This window comes from Dipodomys merriami, unplaced genomic scaffold, assembly GCF_024711535.1.
Source record: "Dipodomys merriami isolate MVZ:Mamm:240054 unplaced genomic scaffold, mDipMer1.0.p SCAF_488, whole genome shotgun sequence".
NCBI lineage: Eukaryota > Metazoa > Chordata > Mammalia > Rodentia > Heteromyidae > Dipodomys > Dipodomys merriami.
In genome coordinates, this window is record NW_027206055.1 from 139,258 (window position 1) to 159,879 (window position 20,622).

Below are 20,622 nucleotides of genomic sequence, written 5' to 3' on the forward strand. Positions count from 1 at the left end.
CCTTTGCTGAATGCTGCCTTGCCGCAGATGCTGACGCGCCTGGGCGACATCGTGGGCATGCTGGGCCCGCTGCAAGACCAGCTGCTGACCCAGAACCAGCACGTGGAGCAGCTGCGCGGCTCCTTCGACCTGGCCATGGGCTTCATCCTGGGAAGTGTGGCCACCCAGCGCGGTGTCCTGGGCAGGCCGAGCTAGCCGCCCCTGCCAACCCCCCCCCCATATTAAAAAAATAATAAAGTTCCTAGCACTTTTATCTGGGTTTCGTGAAGTCTCTTTTGGATCCAGGATATAATAGATGTAGGCCCAAGTGAGATCCAGGACCCCGGGCCTTGAGCTCAGAGACTTTGGACTGGTGTCAGAAGAGCCACTCCCTAGGGGACAGCTGTGGAGAGAAGTTCCTAGCAGGAACTTAGAACTCAAAAGCCTCTAGAGGTAAGTTGAAAAGCCTGGCCAGGTATAGTGGAAGGGGCAGAAGGGGAGGTGGGATGCAGCAGAACTCCCAGCCACAGAAGAGTTTGGGATGCTCCTCTCCCCAGTGGAGGCAGATTAGGGTTCTTAACCTGGAGTCTGGCCTCACTTGGGTTGTCTTACTTGTTCTGTCTGACCATTTGGTTTGTGTAGCCACCTATCTCTGTCTGTTTTAGTTGACATTTCTGTCTAAATGTCTGAGAACCACAAGCATGGAGAAAGGGATGAGATGGAGAATCTCCTGTTAAACCTATGTCTCCAACCCCAACCTCAGATGTTGGAGAAACCTTGGGATGAGGTGGAGAATCTCCTCTCAAACTTAGGTCTCCACTCTGGTGCTGATAAAATTCCAAGGGGAAAGCTTATTTGGCCCAAGCAGGAAAAGTAAGAAACAACTTCTTTTTAAGCTAATTCTGAGATCACTGATATCTTGCTTTTTGTAGAAATGCACCAAACTTCTTTATCCATCACTTTTGGAAATGCTTTTAGATCCCTTTTCTTATTTTCAGGAAAAAGCCAGGGCATATGAGTACTGTTACCCAAGGTCATCTCTGCACTCTCTGCCAGGTAGATTGGCCCTCCCTTAATGTAAAATGGCTGCAGGAGAGTTCCTCTAAACTAACACCTCTCTTCTAGGTTCAGAGTTATTTGGGGGCTCTCAGTCACCAAAACAGGTCCCCTAAATGCCAGAGCTCACCATTCTCTGAAAAAAAAAAAAACCCCAGACAATTATTCAAGTTATTAGAATCTGTTCTTTTTGTTCATTTGGACATCTCTGGGGGAATAAAAGTTCCAGCTCTGTCTGGGCTTGGTCATAGACCTGCTCTGTTTTGTCTGTGTTGCAGCAGTGAAGAGGTGGGCATGGGAGGTCACAAGCCCTTACAAGCTTCAGGCTGCATTTTCCTGCAGAGGCAGCCGGAGGTGAGGGCATAGACAGTTTGAGCCTCGTTTGGACATTTGGCTTGTCCGAACAGTTAAAAAAATTGTAAAATGCTCTTGTCTAAAAACAAAATTGGATAAAAGATAGGCCAGTTCAGTTTCAGGTGACTCCCACCTAGCCTTCCTCCAACTGAAGGTATTCACAAGGCCAATTGGTAAAATGCATTGCTAAACAAGCAAGCCCTGGGTAAATGAAGCTCAGCAAAGGCACTTTGTTTTACAAATCTTAAATCTTAGATCAAGATTCTGGACTGATTTTCATTTTTGTGCACTTTAAGTTTTGTATGAGTATGTTGGAACATGTTCAAGATGAAAATCAGCATGCTGTTAAAAAAAGTTGAAACTCTAAGGAAGGTCATCAGATTTGTATGCCAAATATCTTAAAGGATTATTGTATTGTTTTAAACAGGAAGTTTAGTTAAACTTTCTAAGAATTCTTTAATTTACAAATCAAAATCTGTATTTTAAAATTCGGTATTTTAAAATGCAAAGGTTGTTTACACTGCAATCAAGTTATCTGACTCAACAAAAAGGCATTGGCTGTTTGGGATTTAGTTCCCTCTGCTAAAACTTGGGGATACTATTAGAAATTTAAATATAAAGGTTTATTTAACACTGTCAAAGATTTTACCTGTTCTGTCTAAAACTATTTCATTCAAGAACCAAGAAAAAAAAAGGGAAAAACTTAGACTCTAATAGAAGACCTGTCTTTTGAGGTGAGGGATGTAGAGGCAGACGTGCAGCTCAGCCAGTCATGCAGGGTGGGACAGGCCCTGGGGGGAGTCCACGCATGGTAGAAGAGGGCAAGCTGGCACAAAGGCAGTTCAACTAACCCTGAAGAGTTGGGTGCATGCACATTCCTTAGGAGGGGCTGTGTGGCCAATCTTTGTCCTGTCCCTTTCTCTTGCAGACAGACACAGGAAACATAATGGTAAAAATGAGTGATGTCATGATCTGATTGGTATTCCTAAAACTGCCACTTGGATGTATTAACTTTGAAAAAGCCTTAAAAATATGGTTAGAAAATTTATCAGTATATGATTTGCTTTCATTGATACTCTGCAATTGGATATGTTTTTTTAAAAGGCATATAGGTGGGCTGGGAAGGTGGGTCAGTGGTAGAGCACTTGCCTTGCATGCATGAGGCCCGGGCTCAGTTCTTTAGCACCACATAAGCAGAAAAGAAACAACCAGAAGAGGCACTGTGGCTCAAGTGGTACAGTGCTAGCCTTGAGATGAAGAGCTGAGAGACACCGCCCAGGCCCAGAGTTCAGGCCCACAACCAGACACCCCCCACCAAAAAAAGGCATATAGGTGTTAAGTCTAGCTTCTTGGTACAGTACTGGTGATTAATTCTTGCATTAACAAAAAATGGTCATTTGAGTTCAAAAGTTTTTAATGTATATCTGTTTTGTTTTTTTTTTAATTGTATTTTATTTTATTTGAGAACATACTGTACAGGGGGGCTACAATTACATGGGCAGGATAATGCATACATTTCTTACCAAGCATTGCAGCCTCCTCCTTTGTTTACCCTTCACTTCCCTTCCCCGCCTCCCCCCTCCCCCCACCCAATTTTACCCCCCTCCCCCCCACACACCGACATTGTAAAGCTGGTTTTGACATGACATTTTGTACTTCTCATTGTTGCAACAGGTCCACCTGAATCCTTAAACGACTTGTTTGTCCCCATCTCCTCCACATGTTATACTTACATCAAATATAGTGAAAGCGGGGGTTACACTGTGGGGGAGGGACATACAAAGCAACAAAGAAATAATCTTATAAATGCGTTAAAAACACATGCATGAAAGAAACGAAAACATTAAAATACATATTTAAGGGTTCATTTTCCTAACATCACATTATCTGACCTTTTCCGCTTGACTCATACCTATACTAGATATTGCAAATAAGGGAAACCATGGGACCTATGCTTCTTTGGGCCTGGCTTACTTCACTTAATATAATTTTTTCCAAACCTTTCCATTTCCTAACAAATGGGGCAATGTCATTCTTTCTGATGGAGGCATAGAATTCCATTGTGTATATATACCACATTTTCTTGATCCATTCATCTACTGAGGGGCATCTGGGTTGGTTCCATATCTTAGCTATGGTAAATAATGCTGCAATAAACATAGTTGTGCTGGTAGCTTTAGTGTGGTCTTGTTTGTAAACATTTGGGTAAATGCCCAAAAGTGGGATTGCTGGGTCATAGGGGAGGTCTATGTGAAGTCTTTTGAGGAACCTCCATACTGCTTGAGCTGAAGAGCTGAGAGACAGTGCCCAGGCCCAGAGTTCAGGCCCCATGATCAGACCCAAAAAAAAACGTTCACAGCAGTTAAAAGATGCTTTTGTGAAATTAATGTGATATATTTTGTTGTTGTAGTTTGCAAAGTCTGGGTATTGTCCCTAAGCATTTTTATGCTCAAAGCCAGCACTCTATATCTTGAGGCACAGTGCCACTTCCGGCTTTTTTCTTTCTGCTTATGTGGTGCTGAGAAATCAAACCCAGGGCCTCAGGCTAGCAAGGCAAGTGCTCTACCACTGAGCCACCTTCCCAGTCCCTAACAAGTACTTTTCTCTCTGGGCTATTTTTGAACACAATTCTAAGATCTCATTACCCAGAATAGCTGGAATAATAGGCATGAGTCACTGGCACTTTGTTTGATGTATTTTGTAAATTTTAATTATGTTTTAAGATTTTTGTTTCACTATAATGTACAATGTTCTACACATATATTTTGATATATGTATATATTTCTGATGACAAATAATCTCTAAAAATGTATATCTTTCTATACATAATATATATATATATATACATATTTCTGAAGACAGACTTCTTTATAACTTTTATGCTACTATTTTTGACTTTATCTTTCCAAAGATATAGTCTACTTTTCCAAAATTTTCCTAGCAATAAATCACTAATATTTCAATAGAATGTAGTTTATTACTTTCAAGGAAATTTAAAATATACACATGATATTGTAGTAACATTTATATTATATTACATGAAATAATTCTGTTCAAACTTAAAAATTTGTGTGAAGTGGAGGGGAGAGAGGAAGTTATATCATACTGGTTAGGAATTTGCAATACTTCAAAAATCTATTCCATAATTTGTCTTATGCACATAGTCAAACTACTTCTTATGGTTTCATTTTTTGTTTATTTGCTCAAAATTTTAATATGGATTCAACCACAGTGGTAACATTAAAATTATTAACCAGGGCGCTGGTGGCTTACGCCTGTAATCCTAGCTACTCAGGAGGCTGAGATCTGAGGATCACGGTTCAAAGCCAGCCCAGAAGTGGCACTGTAGCTCAAGTGGTAGAGCGCTCGCCTTGAGCTGAAGAGCTAAGGGACAACACCCAGGCCCAGAGTTCAAGCCCCACGACCAACAAAAAAAATAAATAAATTAAATAAATAAAATTATTAACCAAAAACATAGATTCATAGATTCATAACCAAAAATCATAGATACATATCAGACTTTCAAAAGTTAGCACTTACGATGCTAATAATAATTTTGGTGAAGATGATGATGACCACAGTGTACCCTGATAATGACAATGTTGTGATTGAAAAGGAAAACACTTTACTGAGAAAATTTTGATAATTCATCTTATCTAATGGGCAGAGGCAGAGTGGTAAGAAGAAATCTAAAGTGCTTCCACAATATACAAATATATATATATATATGTATATATATACATATATATATCACTAATATAGCTGGCAGCTATATTAGTGATATTTTTAGCGATAAGGACCACAGGTGGAAATAATTGATTTAGGGAAAAAACTCTCTGATATTTCTAAAATTTATATTAAACAGATACAAAATAGGTCTGTTTAGACATCATCAAAATGTCTACAGCCAGGAATATGAAAAACAATAATAAAATTGGGGGTCTTATTGAAGGGAAGAGAAAAAGGAAATTCAGACACAAGTGTGAGCAATGTGAGCAACAGTGTGGACAAGATTGGAAGAAAGCAATAAATAAGGAAACAAAAAAGTAATAAAAGATTTTCAGAAGTAAAGGAAGGAAAGAATTTGCAGGAAGATATTCAAGGAAATATGCCACCTGGATTTGAAAAGTAAGAGGACATAGAGAAGTTCAATAAGAACAGTGTTTTGGTGAAGTCATATTGATAAAATTTTTGAAATATGAATGTGAAGCCATAAAATTCTGGATCCATGAGTTCAACATATCCTGTTGATTTTAAATGTTGGGAACAAACACTTTCATCCTGATCTTAGAAGAATTATACAGGGGCCATGATAGGATGGGAAGCAGAAACAAAGGAGTAGGCTACAATTCTTGATAAGAAATGTACTCATTATCTTGCCCGTGTAATTGTAAGCCCTCTGTACAGTATTTTCACAATAAAAAAGAAATGTACTCATTATCTTGCTCATGTAATTGTAACCCCTCTGTACAGTATTTTCACAATAAAAAGGAATGAAAAAGAAAAAAAAGAAGCATCCCTCATGTCAATTATGGTGCCTTTTTGGTAGCTTACAGAATGTGGAAGGCACTGTTTAGGCCTGTTCTTTTCCAACGGATACACCCAACACTACCAAAAAGAACAACAACAAAAAAGAATTATACAGATACAATTGTTCTGAACTTTACTTAGCGGTATTCTGTATAAATTTTTAATTGTGAAAATGCTGTACAGTTACAATTACATGGGAAAGATAAGGAGTACATTTCTTATCAAGCAATGTTGCCTCCTCCTTTGTTTCCCCTTGCCATCCCTTCTCATATCCCCCCCCCTAAAGTTTGTAAAGTTCGTTTTTGAATATTTTTGGGGGGAGGTCTGGTCGTGGGGCCTGAACTCTGGGCCTGGGCGCTGTCCTTCACCTCTTCAGCTCAAGGCTAGTGCTCTACCACTTGGGCCATAACACCACTTCTGGCTTTTTTTCTTTTGGCATATGTGGTGCTGGGGAATTGAACCCAGGGCCTCATGCATGCAAGGTAAGGACTCTACCACTGAGCCACCTTCCCAGCCCCATTGTTTTTGAATATTTTTGAAGCCTTTGTTTAGCCAGGAGTTTATACATTGAACTATAACTCAGACAAACCTAACTTGTCCTACAGTTCCAATTCTTGGCCCATGTATCCACATCAGTTTGGGATATTATTGAAATATCTTTAGATATGTTTGGATATCTTATCAGCCTATTCATAATAAATGTCGGACAAGTAACACTAAGTATTAGGTTGAACATACAGCTTTACTGATGTGATTGAAGATTCTCTGAATTTATTCTTCTTTAGAATAGAAAATTCCTCAATAGCCATTGAAACATCATAACTGCCATATAGTGTATTTTAAACTCTAGTTCTTATTAGGGATATTTCTATGTTGAAATAACCCTATCAATCAACCTACCACAAATTCAAGTGCTCTTATAAACTTCAAGCTTTTATTGAATGGAAGAGTTCAGATATTACCCTCACCACTAGGATTAAATGCCTAAAAAGATAAGACATTTTGCTTTAGTGCCTTTCTTTCATTTTCTCATACCCATTTTCAAGTAGGGAAGGATGATGATATAACAATAATACAATGGTAACTTGTATTAACACAACATCTAGGATCTAGTGTAAATTCAGATGCTTACTAATTTGTCCAGATTTTGTGGATATTTATATTTCTCCTGGGAAAACTAATGAGCTCCAAGAAAATGTCCCTAAGGAGCCTTTCAATTCTAATATCACTGTTCATCTCAAAATGCTTTAAATTCGACATCCTCTACTGTGGGCGTAGGGTTATACTGTGCAACTTTTCTCCTCAGAGAGTGAGTACTGCCCTATTGCTTAACATGGACAAAGTACCTTCATACATAGACTGGGCGTGTGCAAACAAGTAGTGGTAGTTAAACAATGTTCTTAGCAGTTTGTAAAGATGAAATGGAAATAGAGCAACTATGAACTCAAAAGGAATGTGCAAAAAAGACAAAAGCACAAAGTAGAATGTGCCAAGGAAATGCAGAAGTCTGATTTCAAATTATGTGCTCAGGTGTGAGGGTGTGTTCAAAGTATAGCTTCAGAAAATGTAGTTGGATATCTTTGGGGGAAACACTGCTTTAAACTATTCTGGGATAATTGTACAAGTAGAAGCCCCTCGCTCTGACTCTAATCAGCCACAACATCATCAACTTTGGGACTATTTTCCACGTGAAAAGTGAGAAAAAGAGGGCTCATTACATTTAGTGTTCAGGTTGAAGTAGTGGAAATCACATAATTTTTCTTATAAGTCTTCATTTATTTTGGAGCATTACAGTAGGAAAAAGCCAAGTAAATATTTTGCATGTACCTAAATTAATTGGGATGTATTATATTGGTCTCTCTTTAACTGGGAAATTATAGATTATGTCTTTTTATACTCTAACTTGGGACAATGATCTATCTGCTGTCAGTTATTTTCTTCTCTTCCCCATCTTTTGCCCTTCCACTTACATAATTTTTATTTAAAGAGACATATCCCATATGATATTGGATATCTTCCTGCCTAATTCAGTGCAAGATATACATTAGACTCATCCAGATATCCCCAACACATGTACCACCATGAAATCTTATCTTACATAGAAATCGTGATTTTAGAATGTCTGAGGAGGTGGCATCTGTCATTTTAGAATGACTCTAAATGATACTTACATGCAATCATGTTTTAAACCAATATGCTCCTCAGTAGATGAATGAATTGACAAAATGTGGTATATTCAAACACAGTAGAATTCTATGCTTACAATTCATAAGGAATTGGAATGACTTGGAAAAATCCTACTAAGTAAAATAAACAAGACACAAAGAAAGATTCCATGGTTTCCCTAATTTGTAATAAGTAGGGAATATCTAGGATAGTCCTAGAAGTTGAACAGAATGGCTCAATAGCTATGTATAAGATGATGCTGAGCAAAATGAAGTCCTACATATGAAAACAGAGGTTTTTCTTTGTGGTTGTTGTTTTTAATGTACTATGTGGTTTCTTTTTTCTTTTGTGTTTTCCCCTATGTTTTGTCCCCTGCTATATTTGATTTCAGTATCATGTGTCATTGTATATACATTTATCTTAATGTGGCAAGGGAAGTGGAATAATAAAATGGTGAGACAAAGGACAAATGGCAAACTAATGCAGTAGCAATGCACACAACACAACATGTTTGAAATATACATTACAACTTGTGAGGGGTATTGAGGTCAAGGAAAACTGAGGAAAGTGAGGGGGGGTAAAAAGTTTGACTTGTTATGTACTCACTACCTTACAATTACTGCAACCCCTTCTATATATCACCTTGACAATAAAATTAAATTGAAAAATAAGCTACAAAAAATATAATTTCAATGTGTTGGTATGGTAAATATTATTCTATTACCCCTTTTTTTATCAAAGGGTCATCAACTTGAAGGTTATCAAACTATACAATATTTTCACAATATACTTGCCATTATTTTGGAACAAAACATTATTTTAATATTATCTCATACTAACCCGAAAATGTTCAATTCTATGGAAACTCCTAACTTATAAAACTGAATAATTGTAAAGAGGACAGAATATATATGTTCTTTAAAATTCCTATGACTACTAAATACTCATTTTCAAATTCTGAACATGCTATACCAGAGACATTTAAAACAGTATCTGTTTGCACTTTATTTAATTCTGCAATAGATGCAGTTTCCAATGGGATGTTACACATTTAAAAGTCAACAGATAAAATAGCCATTTTCTGGTAGAAGATAAAACTATGACCTATCTATAACAATTAATTCCTGAAGAGTTAACATTTGTTCATCAGAGTAAGCTATTATTTCTATGACAAAAATCCCAAGTTTTTATGCCCAACAGTTTACAACTTGTAAGGTGCACCTTAAAATTCCCTAAATTTATATCATGACTAGCTTATCACTACTGTGAAAATATACTGCACTTCTGCTGTGATACACTCCCAGTTGTGTAAAGAACACTACACTAAACTTTGCTGCAACATTTCCCTCCAGCGGTATTCTTGAGATCAGAACACTTGCAAGTATTATTTATTTTTATGTTATTATATATTATTATTTTATGTATCATAGATATTCAGGAGATCTGAATATCTGAATATTAAGATCTGAAGATTATGGTTCAAAGCCCACTCAGGCAGAAAGTTTTCTTAGATTCTTATCTCCAATAAACTGCTAAAGAAAAGCCAGACAAAATTGGCACTGAGGTTCAAGTGGTAGAGCAGTAGCCTTGAGCAAAAACAGTCTCAGGGACAGTGCCCAGGCCCAGAGCTAAAGCTTTAGTACAAACCAAACAACAAAAACGAAATAAAAACACACCTCAAACCTAGCTTTTTACTCATTGTATACAGACGTATGTAATTAAGGAAATTTCTTCCTGTGCTATGTATAGGTAGAAGAAAAAGGATGACACAATTATTCTCTTCATACCATGTTACACCAAAGTCTCAAAAAATTGCTCTTTTTCTAAATTTATAAATCAATAGTATCCATTTGTTAGCAACTCTTGCTAGATTTTTCACATTATCATGCTATACATGAATTAATGGAATTATCTATTAACTAAGTTTTAATTATACCTCACTTGAAAGAATATTCTAGGCAAATAGAATGCCAGAATCATTTGTGAATTTCTAAATTAAATCTTCTACTTGAAAACAATTTTGTAGTATCCTATAGAATATGAAATTACAAGCAAAAACTACTTATTTTAAATCTAAATTCTAATTTAGCCAGGTCTACAAAGTCCTACATGAGATGAACTTTGCTATTTCTCCAGGCTTAAGCTTTTGTATTCCTTCATAATTTCTTTGTAATCCAACAGAATGATGCTTACTTTTTCAAATATTTGGTTGGGAATCATGAGCTATTTTCTATCGAGGAATGTTCTGTAATGAAGACAGCATTTAAAACACAGGTGAGGATTATGTATGAGTTGTATATAGGAAACTTGAATTCTCAAAACATAATGACATAATTAACCCAAACTTCCAACTTTGTATTCCTTTCTTGTTCTTTGGATTGTTTTATTGAGGCAAAATTATACTACCTGGTTGAGGGAAAGTATCGTTATATAATTCCACTCTCTAATCTCCTATCTTAATTTGAGTGCTAGAATCCCAGGTTTGTATCACATTGCTCTGCCATATTTTGTTGGTTTATTTAATCTAGAAACAGGCTAGCAATTCTGAATTTCTCCAATGATCTTATTCACTAGACTGACTGCTCAGACTGTTTATGTACAATTTTCAAAAACGTTCTAACATTTGACACAGGATATGAACATTTTCAGATGCACCTGCAGGGGTCTCTGTTTCATTCCTCCATGGATCTGATTCCTTTAATAATGATTACTTGATTTTCTTACTATCTCTGTTCCGTAACTTTGTAATATTCTCAAGCTTTTCTGGGAAAGTTCACTTGAGGGCTTTCTAATATTAAAAAATTATCACTTGTTCTAGTTTTACTCAGGACATATTTTCTATTACTTTCTAACTTTTCTACACATTCTGAGAGTTGTTTCATATATATGTGTTTGCACATATAAGTGCCTCTGTTTATGTGCATGCTTTTATGTATGTATGCCAAAACCTCAAGCTCTTATTCAACAGTCTTGCTCATAACTAGTATTCCATCACTTGAGCCATTTCTCCAATGCAACTTTTGGCTGGTTAATTATAGGTAGTGTCTCAAAGACTGTTCTGCCCAGGCTGGATGCAAACTGAACTTCCCAAACTCCTTTACATTCTTAGGTTTCATCTTTCCAAGAGTATCAGATTTTAAACTAGTTACATTTTTGTGAGTGTAAAGTCTAAGCTATAGCCCAGATTTTTAACTCAATAATACATATAAAGATAGATGAACATACACATTACACACCTTGAGTGTACACTGTTAGAAATGGGATCTTAAGAGGGGTGCCAATGACTCACGCCTATAATCCTGGCTACTCAGGAGGCTGAGATCTGAGGATTGCAGTTCAATCCAGCACAAGTAGGAAAGTTTCTGAAGAACTTATCTCCAATCAAGTGGTAGAATGCTAGCCTCGAGCTGAAGAGTAGAGGGAGAGTGCCCAGGCCCACAAACATCAAAAAAACAATAAAAGGAAAGAAAGGAAAAGAAAAAAAGAAATGTGATCTTATCCACCAATTCATTGCTAGTATAATTCCTGCTCTCTCAACATGGCATTATTTCCAGTTAATTCCATGCTCTTATATCCGAATTGCTTTGGAACTAGAATTATTCCTCCCTTCTACTTTTCACAAAATTCCATGATTAGCTGTCATGATTTAGAACTAGTAGAAGAAACAGAGTGGCCTCATCCTTCATATTCCACTTAGTAGTAATGCTTTCTCTATATCACACCCATAGATCTACCTACTGGCCTTGGCTTTATTATTTCAAAATTGTCTTATTTGCAGAGTCTTCTATTCTGTATTGAACCATTATACTTAAACATAGAACTTCTTTTTCTCCAATTATTCTTATTGTTTCTCCTACTGTTAACTTATGTATACTTGGGAAATAATGCAAAACACACACAAATAAATGTTTCTGAGACCTTCTTCCCACTCAAAATTTGTCTTAATTTACAGACCACTTAGGAAATTTGAACTTAAAGTACTCCAGGATAATGGTTTTTTCATGTTTTTTATTGTAAAAATGGTGTACAGAGGGGTTCAAAACTGACCCAAGGGAGAAAAATTTATGTGGCTTATCTCCAATTAGTTGGAAATACAGCTGTAGCTTTAGTGGTATAGTAGTAACCTTAAGCAAAAATGCTTAGGGTCAGTGCCCAGACCCAGAGTTCAAGTCCCAGAATCAGCCCCCAAAATTAAAATAAATAGAAGACAAAATAACTCCAGTTATGGCTCGTGATAGTATGCCTAGTTTGCATGAAATTCTGAATTTGATTGCCACCAGCAAGAAAAATACACAAACCAACAGAAGATGTTTCCAAGGAATCTCCAAGTCTTCTTTCACTTGGGTACTATAATATATAGTACATAACCAGTCAAATCTGACACTATGTACATGCCTTAGTGTGAATGTGTGTACATACATGCACAACCGCTCACCAGTGATTTGGCATTATCCTGCCCATGTAATTGTAACCCCTCTGTACAGTATGTTCACAAAATAAATTAAAAAAAGAAATGTCATGAACATGGGACTTGTGAGATCGAGAAATGTTCGTGTGTTCCATGGCACTGCCTGTCAGCAGAGGGACAGCGTTATCTGCTAGACTGCGCATGAGTGGGCTGGTGTAACTCAGGCACCCAGGTACATTGATCAGTAGAGCTAGGAAGCTGGGAGAAGCTTACAAACCCCGTGCCTTCACCCAGAGAAGTCCCTGTGAAGCTCAGACCCACATAAGAGTGCAAAAGGAGGGAACTCAGACAAGAATTTTACAGGGAAATGGAGGTTTCCAGCAGATACAATCTATTTCATTAGCAAGCTTGGATCCTCAGCACACACAGCCAAGGGGTTCAAGCCAACAAAGCCATAAACAAAGCCTTGCCACCTCCCTAGGCCCTTCTGTACACTCCAACTTGCCTTGATGTGAAGCCCATCACAGCCAGGAAGGTAGAACACACAGTTTAAACTCGTCCCTGCCTGTTCTCTAGAACACTGCTGTGAAAGCTATGGGACCTCTGTCATTTTAGTTGAGAATCCACACTGAACAAACCCTCATGCTTCCCCTTCCCCCAGCTCATGCCAACTCTTCTCCGGTATCTGAGCGATTCTGCCTCAGCAAGTCTGCACATATGCTGTATCAGGCTGCAGGAGATCATTTCACAGGAGAGGGAAGAAAAAACAGGCATAAATCTGAAAGTTCAGGTAGAATTCCAACCTAGTCCACAACCACCTCCAAACCATTCCCCTGTAGCAGATGGGTACCTCTGCCTGAATAGAAATGGCGAAAGTCATCGAGGAATTCATCTCATCCCTTGGTTGCAGTTTTTCCTGCTTTGTGGAGAACATGCTCAGAAATCCCTTGAACTCCCTGGAGTAGATGCCAATGTTATATATACACACTCAGAAAATAGTGCATGTAACTGCTCCGTGATCAGATTCTCTATGTAGAATCAAAGGCCAAGGGTCCTAGCGGTAGAAAGTGATGTGTGAGCAGGGTAAACTCATGCAGAATACATCTCTATTACTGGATGGTCATTGGTAAAGTTCAAGATGTAAGAAGCCTCTCAAAATGTCACCCTGACCTAAGCAGATGGTGACAACAGGAGCTGTATCCCCTCTTCAGATGTTGTCATGGTAGCTCACGCCAAGGACTGGCAGCAAAATGGTCTAGAAAAGCTGAGAGAAACAGTGGACACATTAGTGTTCAGAAACATATCCAATCATGTGACCTTCCACAAGGAAAGTGTTAGACTGAAGGACCAACTGCTTCTCTCTGTACCTACATTAGACACAGCACTCCGATTCACCCATTAGGATGATGATCAACTCATGTGATTGCTGCTAAGCTGAGAATATAAGAAGGGATGGGAGGCCCTATGTTCAGAGCTAAAGGTGCCCTTCATCACAGAAATTAAAGATGGCCCTGAAGGCACCTCCTCACACTCAGAGAATACACACTTATCTGATAACCTGAATGATTTTTCTCCTGTGCCCGTCTTCATTTAAACATGAAAAATGCCCTCAAAAATTAATCCATGGAAACCGTAATACCATAAAAAGCAGCTTTCCAACCCCAAGAATAACACTGCTCCCAACCTTCTCACATGCAGTCATTGAGCCAACCAGATGACATTGTTAATGGGACACTCAAATGTCTCTGCAAGTGTCCAGACAGAGGCCTGGCCTGCTCATAGAACCACGTTGTTCCTGACCATACATAAAAAGTCCCAAGCTATCAGCCTGGGGCAGTCCCCTCTGGAGGCTCCAAGGTATCACAACTGGAAAATTCAGGGCAGTTGACAGCAGTCTACGTGCGTTCAGTCTGAAATGCCTACTTGAAAGACTCAGAACCATATGCTGAGTGCCTGAAAGGCTCAAACAACTGTCTCAGCAAAGATACCAAGGTGCCAGAGTGGATAACCCTTCATCCAGGACCAAGGTCAAACATCTCTAGATGAAATGCATATCCAAAAATATATCTTGGGCAGAAAAATTTTAAATGAATAACAGTCTCCAGGCTTTCTAAGATAATGACTGGTGAGAAATGATACCATGGAAGGAAAAGGGAGAAGGTCAGGTCCTCCTATATTTTACCTCATCTTGGTAAATGTCTAAGATGCCACACTTTGCCATCAACTTTTCCAAGAGCAGAGGACATGCCCACTCCCCCTGGGAGGAGTGGCGACTGGGCCTGGGACAAGTCTGTTGCATTTAATATGTAGTCTAAAGGGAGAGAGAGCCATCTCAGAGGAGACCTTCGTACAGATGTGGCTCACTGAGGACTCTCTAGATATCAGGGTCATATGCTCCCTCCTTCTCTGGGATCTGCCAGGTCTAGAGAGGAAGAAAACATTTCCTCAGTGCTGCTCTAGTCTCCTATATCAATCTTTGGGGTCACATTCAATAGTTCTATATTCCCAACTACCCGGGTGATGAAAGTAGAAGGATCATAATGTGAGGCCAATCCAGGCAATAATACAAGAACTCTTGATTCTTCTCCAGAACCAAACTCTCAGCCTTCCCAGAAATCCCTTTCCTCTCCCAAGGGTGGCTCAGGAGCTTCCATCATTGGGTTGTATCGTTACCCCCTCTCCACCAGGGCCCTCTCCAGCTGTGATGAACACCTGAAGATTGAGTTGCCTAGTTCAGAATCTCAGCAAGAGAACTCCACAGGGAGGCAGCACGTGGCAACAGAATCTTTCCCATTTTTATAGTCAAAAAGTAATTGGTACACAACAACATTAAGAGTCATTACCCTTACAAAAAGTTTTACAGGTTACTCTGGATCTGACTAAAACAATCAGGGTCAAGTATTCTCCATCTGGAACTGAGAGTGCCTTCAAGATAATGGTCTCTGAGGACAGAAATAACCAAATCTGCTTTAGCCACGCTTACAGCAGCACAGACTCATGAGGGGGGTAGAAAATCATGAGCAAACCTACCTACTAAGATAACACAGGACTTAAATCACTTCTGCCACCTTGACCTAGGCTCTCGCCTCTACTTTTTCCTGGATGCAGACACATCTTCTCCATCATTATCTACTTTCCATTCAAGTACCCCCTGTACTTCAGGAAAAAGGAAGTCATCTTTCCACCACCAACACCCCCCCCAGGCTGAGGAAGACCTCTCCCAGTCAGAAAATGAAAGCTAAGTTCCAGAACACTTGCTCATAGACATCTTTTGGATATCACACCACCTATTTCCACAGGCCTGCTAGAAGATTGTTAAAGTCAGAAGTGCTCACCACCTGTTCACCAATGATCACCCAAAGACGACCTCTTCTCCAAGAATAACTCAGTGTCATCTCTGCCAAGTGAAAACTGGAGTCATTCCACAGAAAAGCACAAAGCAGGGCAGACCTATGGCCATGCACTTTCAGCTCAATGAATAGTGGGCACTGCAGCCATCACCTGAGAGTACCACCCTAGCTCAATACGCAAGGAAGGACCCGGCACAAATGGCCCCATTAGAGGAAAACAGCCCAGCTGCCAGACTCAAGAAAAGAACTGGGCCCTAACTCCAAGCACGTCACAGAAAATTCAAAACTGGATTCCCACGCTCCTACTGGGCAGACCCAGCATCCCCACAATCTACCCCACAGCTGGTCCACGCTGGCCTACCTAGCCCAGGTCAGTGGGAATCCCAGTGGTATTACGGACACACTGACAGTTCAAAGAAGTAAACAGAGAGCCATCTTTAAAAGCACTAATATTTGGAAAATTTTCATCTGGCAGCTCTCAAACATGCTAGTCTCAGGACCTCTTAATACTCTTAAATTTTGAGAGCTCCCAAAGAGCTAATTAAAAAGGTAAGGTGGCTCAGTGGTAGAGTGCTTGCCTTGCATACATGAGGTCCTGGGTTCGATTCCTCGGCACCACATAAGTAGAAAAAGCCAGAGGTGGCACTGTGGCTCAAGTGATAGAGCGCTAGCCTTGAGCTGAAGAGCTGAGGGACAGTGCCCAGACCCAGAGTTTAGGCCCCACAACTGACAAAAAAAAATGTTAGTAGAGCCAGGAACTGGTGGCTCTCACCAGTAATCCTAGCTACACACTCAGGAAACTGAGATCTATAGATTGCTATTAAAAGCTAGCTGGAGCAGGAAAGTCAATGAGATTCTTATCTCCAATAAACTACTCAGAAAACAAAACAAAACAAACAAACAAAAAAAACCAGAAGTACAACTATAACTCAAGTGGTAGACTACAGCTCAGGATCAATGCCTAAGTGCTGAATTCAAGCCCCAGGACTGGCACAAAAATAAATAAATTAAATAAAAAATAGGGGATACACATGCATTAGCATGTGCACGCACACACACACACACACGAGAGAAACAGACAGATATGTTAAAAAGTAGAACTCAGCTAATGAGCAAAGCATCAGGTATTGAGTCCTAGTTTCACAACCCAAACAAAAGAAAATTTAGAACTCAAGTGCTTATGGTAGTTTTGTAAACTTAAGAACAAAAACACTGGGGATGGGAAGGTGGCTCAGTGGTAGAGTATCTTGTATGCATGAGGCCTTGAGTTCAATTACTGAGCACCACATAAGCAGAAAAAGTTGTAAGTGGTGCTGTGGCTCAAGTGGTAGGATACTAGCACTGAGCTAAAGAGCTGAGGGTCAGCACCCAAGCCCACAGTTTACTCCACACAACTCACCAAAAAGAAAAAAGAAAGAAAGAAAAGAAACACTACTTATTAATATACACTTATTGAAAAAAAAACTGTATTTTCCAAAAAAGGTAAAATTTCAGCAGAATAGTCCCACTGTTTTACATCTTTAATAAATCTCTTCATCCTTTAGCCTAATGAAAGACACCTGTATTCTCTCATCTGCTTTTATACTGTCTGTTGGGTTATGTTGTTTCAAGTATATGCAGAAAATCTACCTTACAAAGTCACTTAGTTAGAAAAGGAAGAAGTATTTTAGTTGCCTTCTCAGATTATCAATAAAGCTAATGCTGGCATACTCCTTAATATTACACTAAAACTCAACTAGTGGTCATCTCTTAAAATTTAGTTGTAATGAGATAGATAGCAATGAGCCTGAAGCTATACCATAAGATTTTCTGCTTGGATGTATTAAATTAAAATCAGTTAGTCTTTTCTTTTCTTTTGCCTGTACATGATTTGCTAACATCACACATTAAATAATGGGAAAATACTCACACTGAGTCACACAAATCTTCCAAATGCTGACCAACTGTCCTGAAATCAATGAATATAGCTGGTATTATCAACACAGATTTCATCAGCATAGTCTGTAAACAGCACTGGGAAGCTACAAAGCTCAACAGAGCAATAAATACATTCTACAAAATTGAAACTTAGTTTGAATGTGTATCACGACTCATACATCGTTGCTTTTCTCGTCGTAAAGGCTCATTTCATTCACTTTTAAGAAATGTTCACCAAATAAAATTCTAGTCTCTATGACCACTTGTATACTTCAGAGTGAAAATGTCATTCCATGGCAAAGTAAATAGTTCATTTAAACACTACAAATGGGCTAGGCACTGGTGGCTCATGCTTGTAATCCTAGCTACTCAGGAAATTAAGATCTAAGGATCATGGTTCAAAGCCAGCCCAGGCAGAAAAGTCTGTGAGATTCTTATCTCCAATGAACTACTCAGAAGAAGCCAGAAGTGGTGCAGTGGTTCAAGTGGTAGAGCACTACCCATGAGCAAAAAAGCTTAGGGCAACATCCAAGCCCTGAGTTCAAGTCCTAGGACCAGCTTAAAAAAAAAAGACAAAACTGAATTCATTGGATTCCACTTTCTTAAAATAGCCAATTAGCAGATAATATGTCTTAGAAATATATCTAATTAAATGTTAAAATAAAACAACCCTTAAGATTCATTTGTCCAGAAATTACATTTTATACTAACTGCCACATTACCTAATTACTATAAAAAATGAGCAGCTTCAACATTCATATTTTCTAAGAGATACAGGCTTTAAATTGTGGAGGCAGGGAGGGGTAAGATTGTCACTCATGTTTTAGGTACTACCACCTTTTCTGCCTCAATTCAAGATGGGATTAAGGATCCCACAAGTCACGAGGCACAGATGAAGTATCCAGAGATATAAAGAAACATTAGCCAAACTGAGGACAAACTCTGAAAAGAGCAATCTTTAACTGTAATCACTGGCAGGGGTGTATGAACAATATCAGTATGAGGGATGCTAAGAGGAGTCTGACAGGGAAAAAAAAAAGAAGACATAAGCAAGAGGCTGACGTGTCTGAACACCTAGATGGGGGAAAGTTGCAAAAAGAATTCTACATGAAAATTCTCACTGCAAAAAAGAGAGAGATGCAGGGTGCCAGTGGCTATCCTCGTCAGACTGCTACTCAGGCAACTGAGATCTCGGGATCACAGTTGGAAGCCAGCCTAGAAAGAAAACTCCATGAGACTCCTATCTCTAATCACAAAAAATACACTGGAAGTAGAGGTGTGGCTCAAGTCCTTAAAGGTCTAACTTTAAGCAAAGAAGGTCAGGGACAGCAAGCAGACCTTGAGTTCAAGCCCCAGGACCAGCACAGGCGTTGTGCGTGCACACACACAAACACACAAATTACTCTAGTAATAATAAATAATCTAGTAATAATATTAATAATAATAATAAATACCCTAGTAATAATAAATACTCTAGTAATAATAAATACATTGCATCTTCCCACTCTGATTCTGAATTTTCATATTACCTTTCTTCTCTTCTTCCTCTTCCTCATAAAATTCTGCTAGGGAAAATGCTTCTGAGTTGTTCTAATTCAAATATTAGAGCCTCTAATTCTTCTCCACTCAGAGAATTAAGGAAAGATTTCACCTGAATGAAAATAATAAAATATTGTGTAAATATTAATGAAAAAAATCTCATAAGGAGAAAAGACTGAAGAGCTCATGCCAGCACAGGTGTGTGTGTGTGTGTGTGTGTGTGTGTGTGTGTGTGTGTGTGTGTGTGTGTGTGTGTGTGTGTGTGTGTGTGTGTGTGTGTGTGTGTGTGTGTGTGTGTGTGTGTGTGTGTGTGTGTGTGTGTGTGTGTGTGTGTGTGTGTGTGTGTGTGTGTGTGTGTGTGTGTGTGTGTGTGTGTGTGTGTGTGTGTGTGTGTGTGTGTGTGTGTGTGTGTGTGTGTGTCTTGGTCCTAGGGCTTGAACTCAAGGCCTGGGGGCGTAGCTTTTGTGCTCAAGTCTAGCACTCCATTATTTGAACCACAGCACAACTTCCAGCTTTTTGGTGGTTAATTGGAGATAAAAGTCTCAAAGACACTCTTATCTGAGCTGGCTTCCCACCATAATCATCAGATTTCATTCTCCTAAATAGCTAGGATTGCAGTACCCAGTTCTTTTTTTTTTTTTTTTGCAGATCCTGGAGCTTGACCCAGGAGCTATCCCTGAGGCTCTTTGTTCTGAAGGATAGCGATATACACTTGGAGCTACAGCACTACTTCCAGCTTTCTGAGTTGTTTATCAAAAATAACCTGTCTGGTCTGGCTTTCAATTAACCTCAGATCTCAGCCTCCTGAGCTAGGATTAGAGCCAGAACTAATTTTTTTAATAACCATAACACTAAAGGGTAGATATTATAGGAAAATAGACAGAATTTGTATTTCCAAAATTAATATAGGCCAAAAGATAAATGAAAATTATCAGTGCTTAAGCATGACTTCGAAGCCCAGGCAGGAAAAGCCATGAAACTCTTATCTCCAATAAACCACCAGAATAAATACTGAAAGTGTTGCTGTGGCTCAAGCGGTAAGTGCCTGCCTTGGGCTGAAGAGCTGAGGCACAGCACCCAGGGCCAGAGTATAAGCCCCAAGACCAACGAAGAAGAAGAAGAAGAAGAAGAAGAAGAAGAAGAGGGAGAAGAAGGAGAAGAAGGAGAAGAAGGAGAAGAAGGAGAAGAAGGAGAAGGAGAAGAAGAAGAAGAAAAAGAAGAAGAAGAAGGAGAAGGAGAAGGAGAAGAAGGAGAAGAGGAAGAAGAAGGAGAAGGAGGAGAAGGAGGAGAAGGAGAAGGAGGAGGAGGAGGAGGAGGAGGAGG

General features: G+C 39.0%; 1 protein-coding gene across 49 annotated transcripts in view; it reads right to left on the bottom strand.

Moving 5' to 3' along the window:
- LOC138809148 (protein FAM114A2-like) overlaps positions 1 to 20,622 on the bottom strand; it is a 138,880-nt gene that overhangs the window by 49,409 nt on the left and 68,849 nt on the right. For 23 of the 49 annotated variants that reach the window (XR_011366727.1, XR_011366721.1, XR_011366728.1 and 20 more), the window contains 2 exons: positions 19,290 to 19,411; positions 17,753 to 17,791 (listed from right to left, as the gene is read on the bottom strand). The exons of 10 other annotated variants lie outside the window; for them this stretch is intronic. Coding sequence is in view for 18 of the 39 variants with exons in the window: in XM_069995590.1 (XP_069851691.1) it covers positions 19,313 to 19,411 (99 nt within the window). In the remaining 21 variants the exon portion in view is untranslated. Of the gene's footprint in view, positions 1 to 3,026; positions 3,151 to 3,335; positions 13,758 to 17,752; positions 17,792 to 19,289; positions 19,412 to 20,622 lie in introns of those variants that run through there. 16 more of the 49 variants (XM_069995591.1, XM_069995587.1, XM_069995588.1 and 13 more) reach the window with 9 other exon arrangements.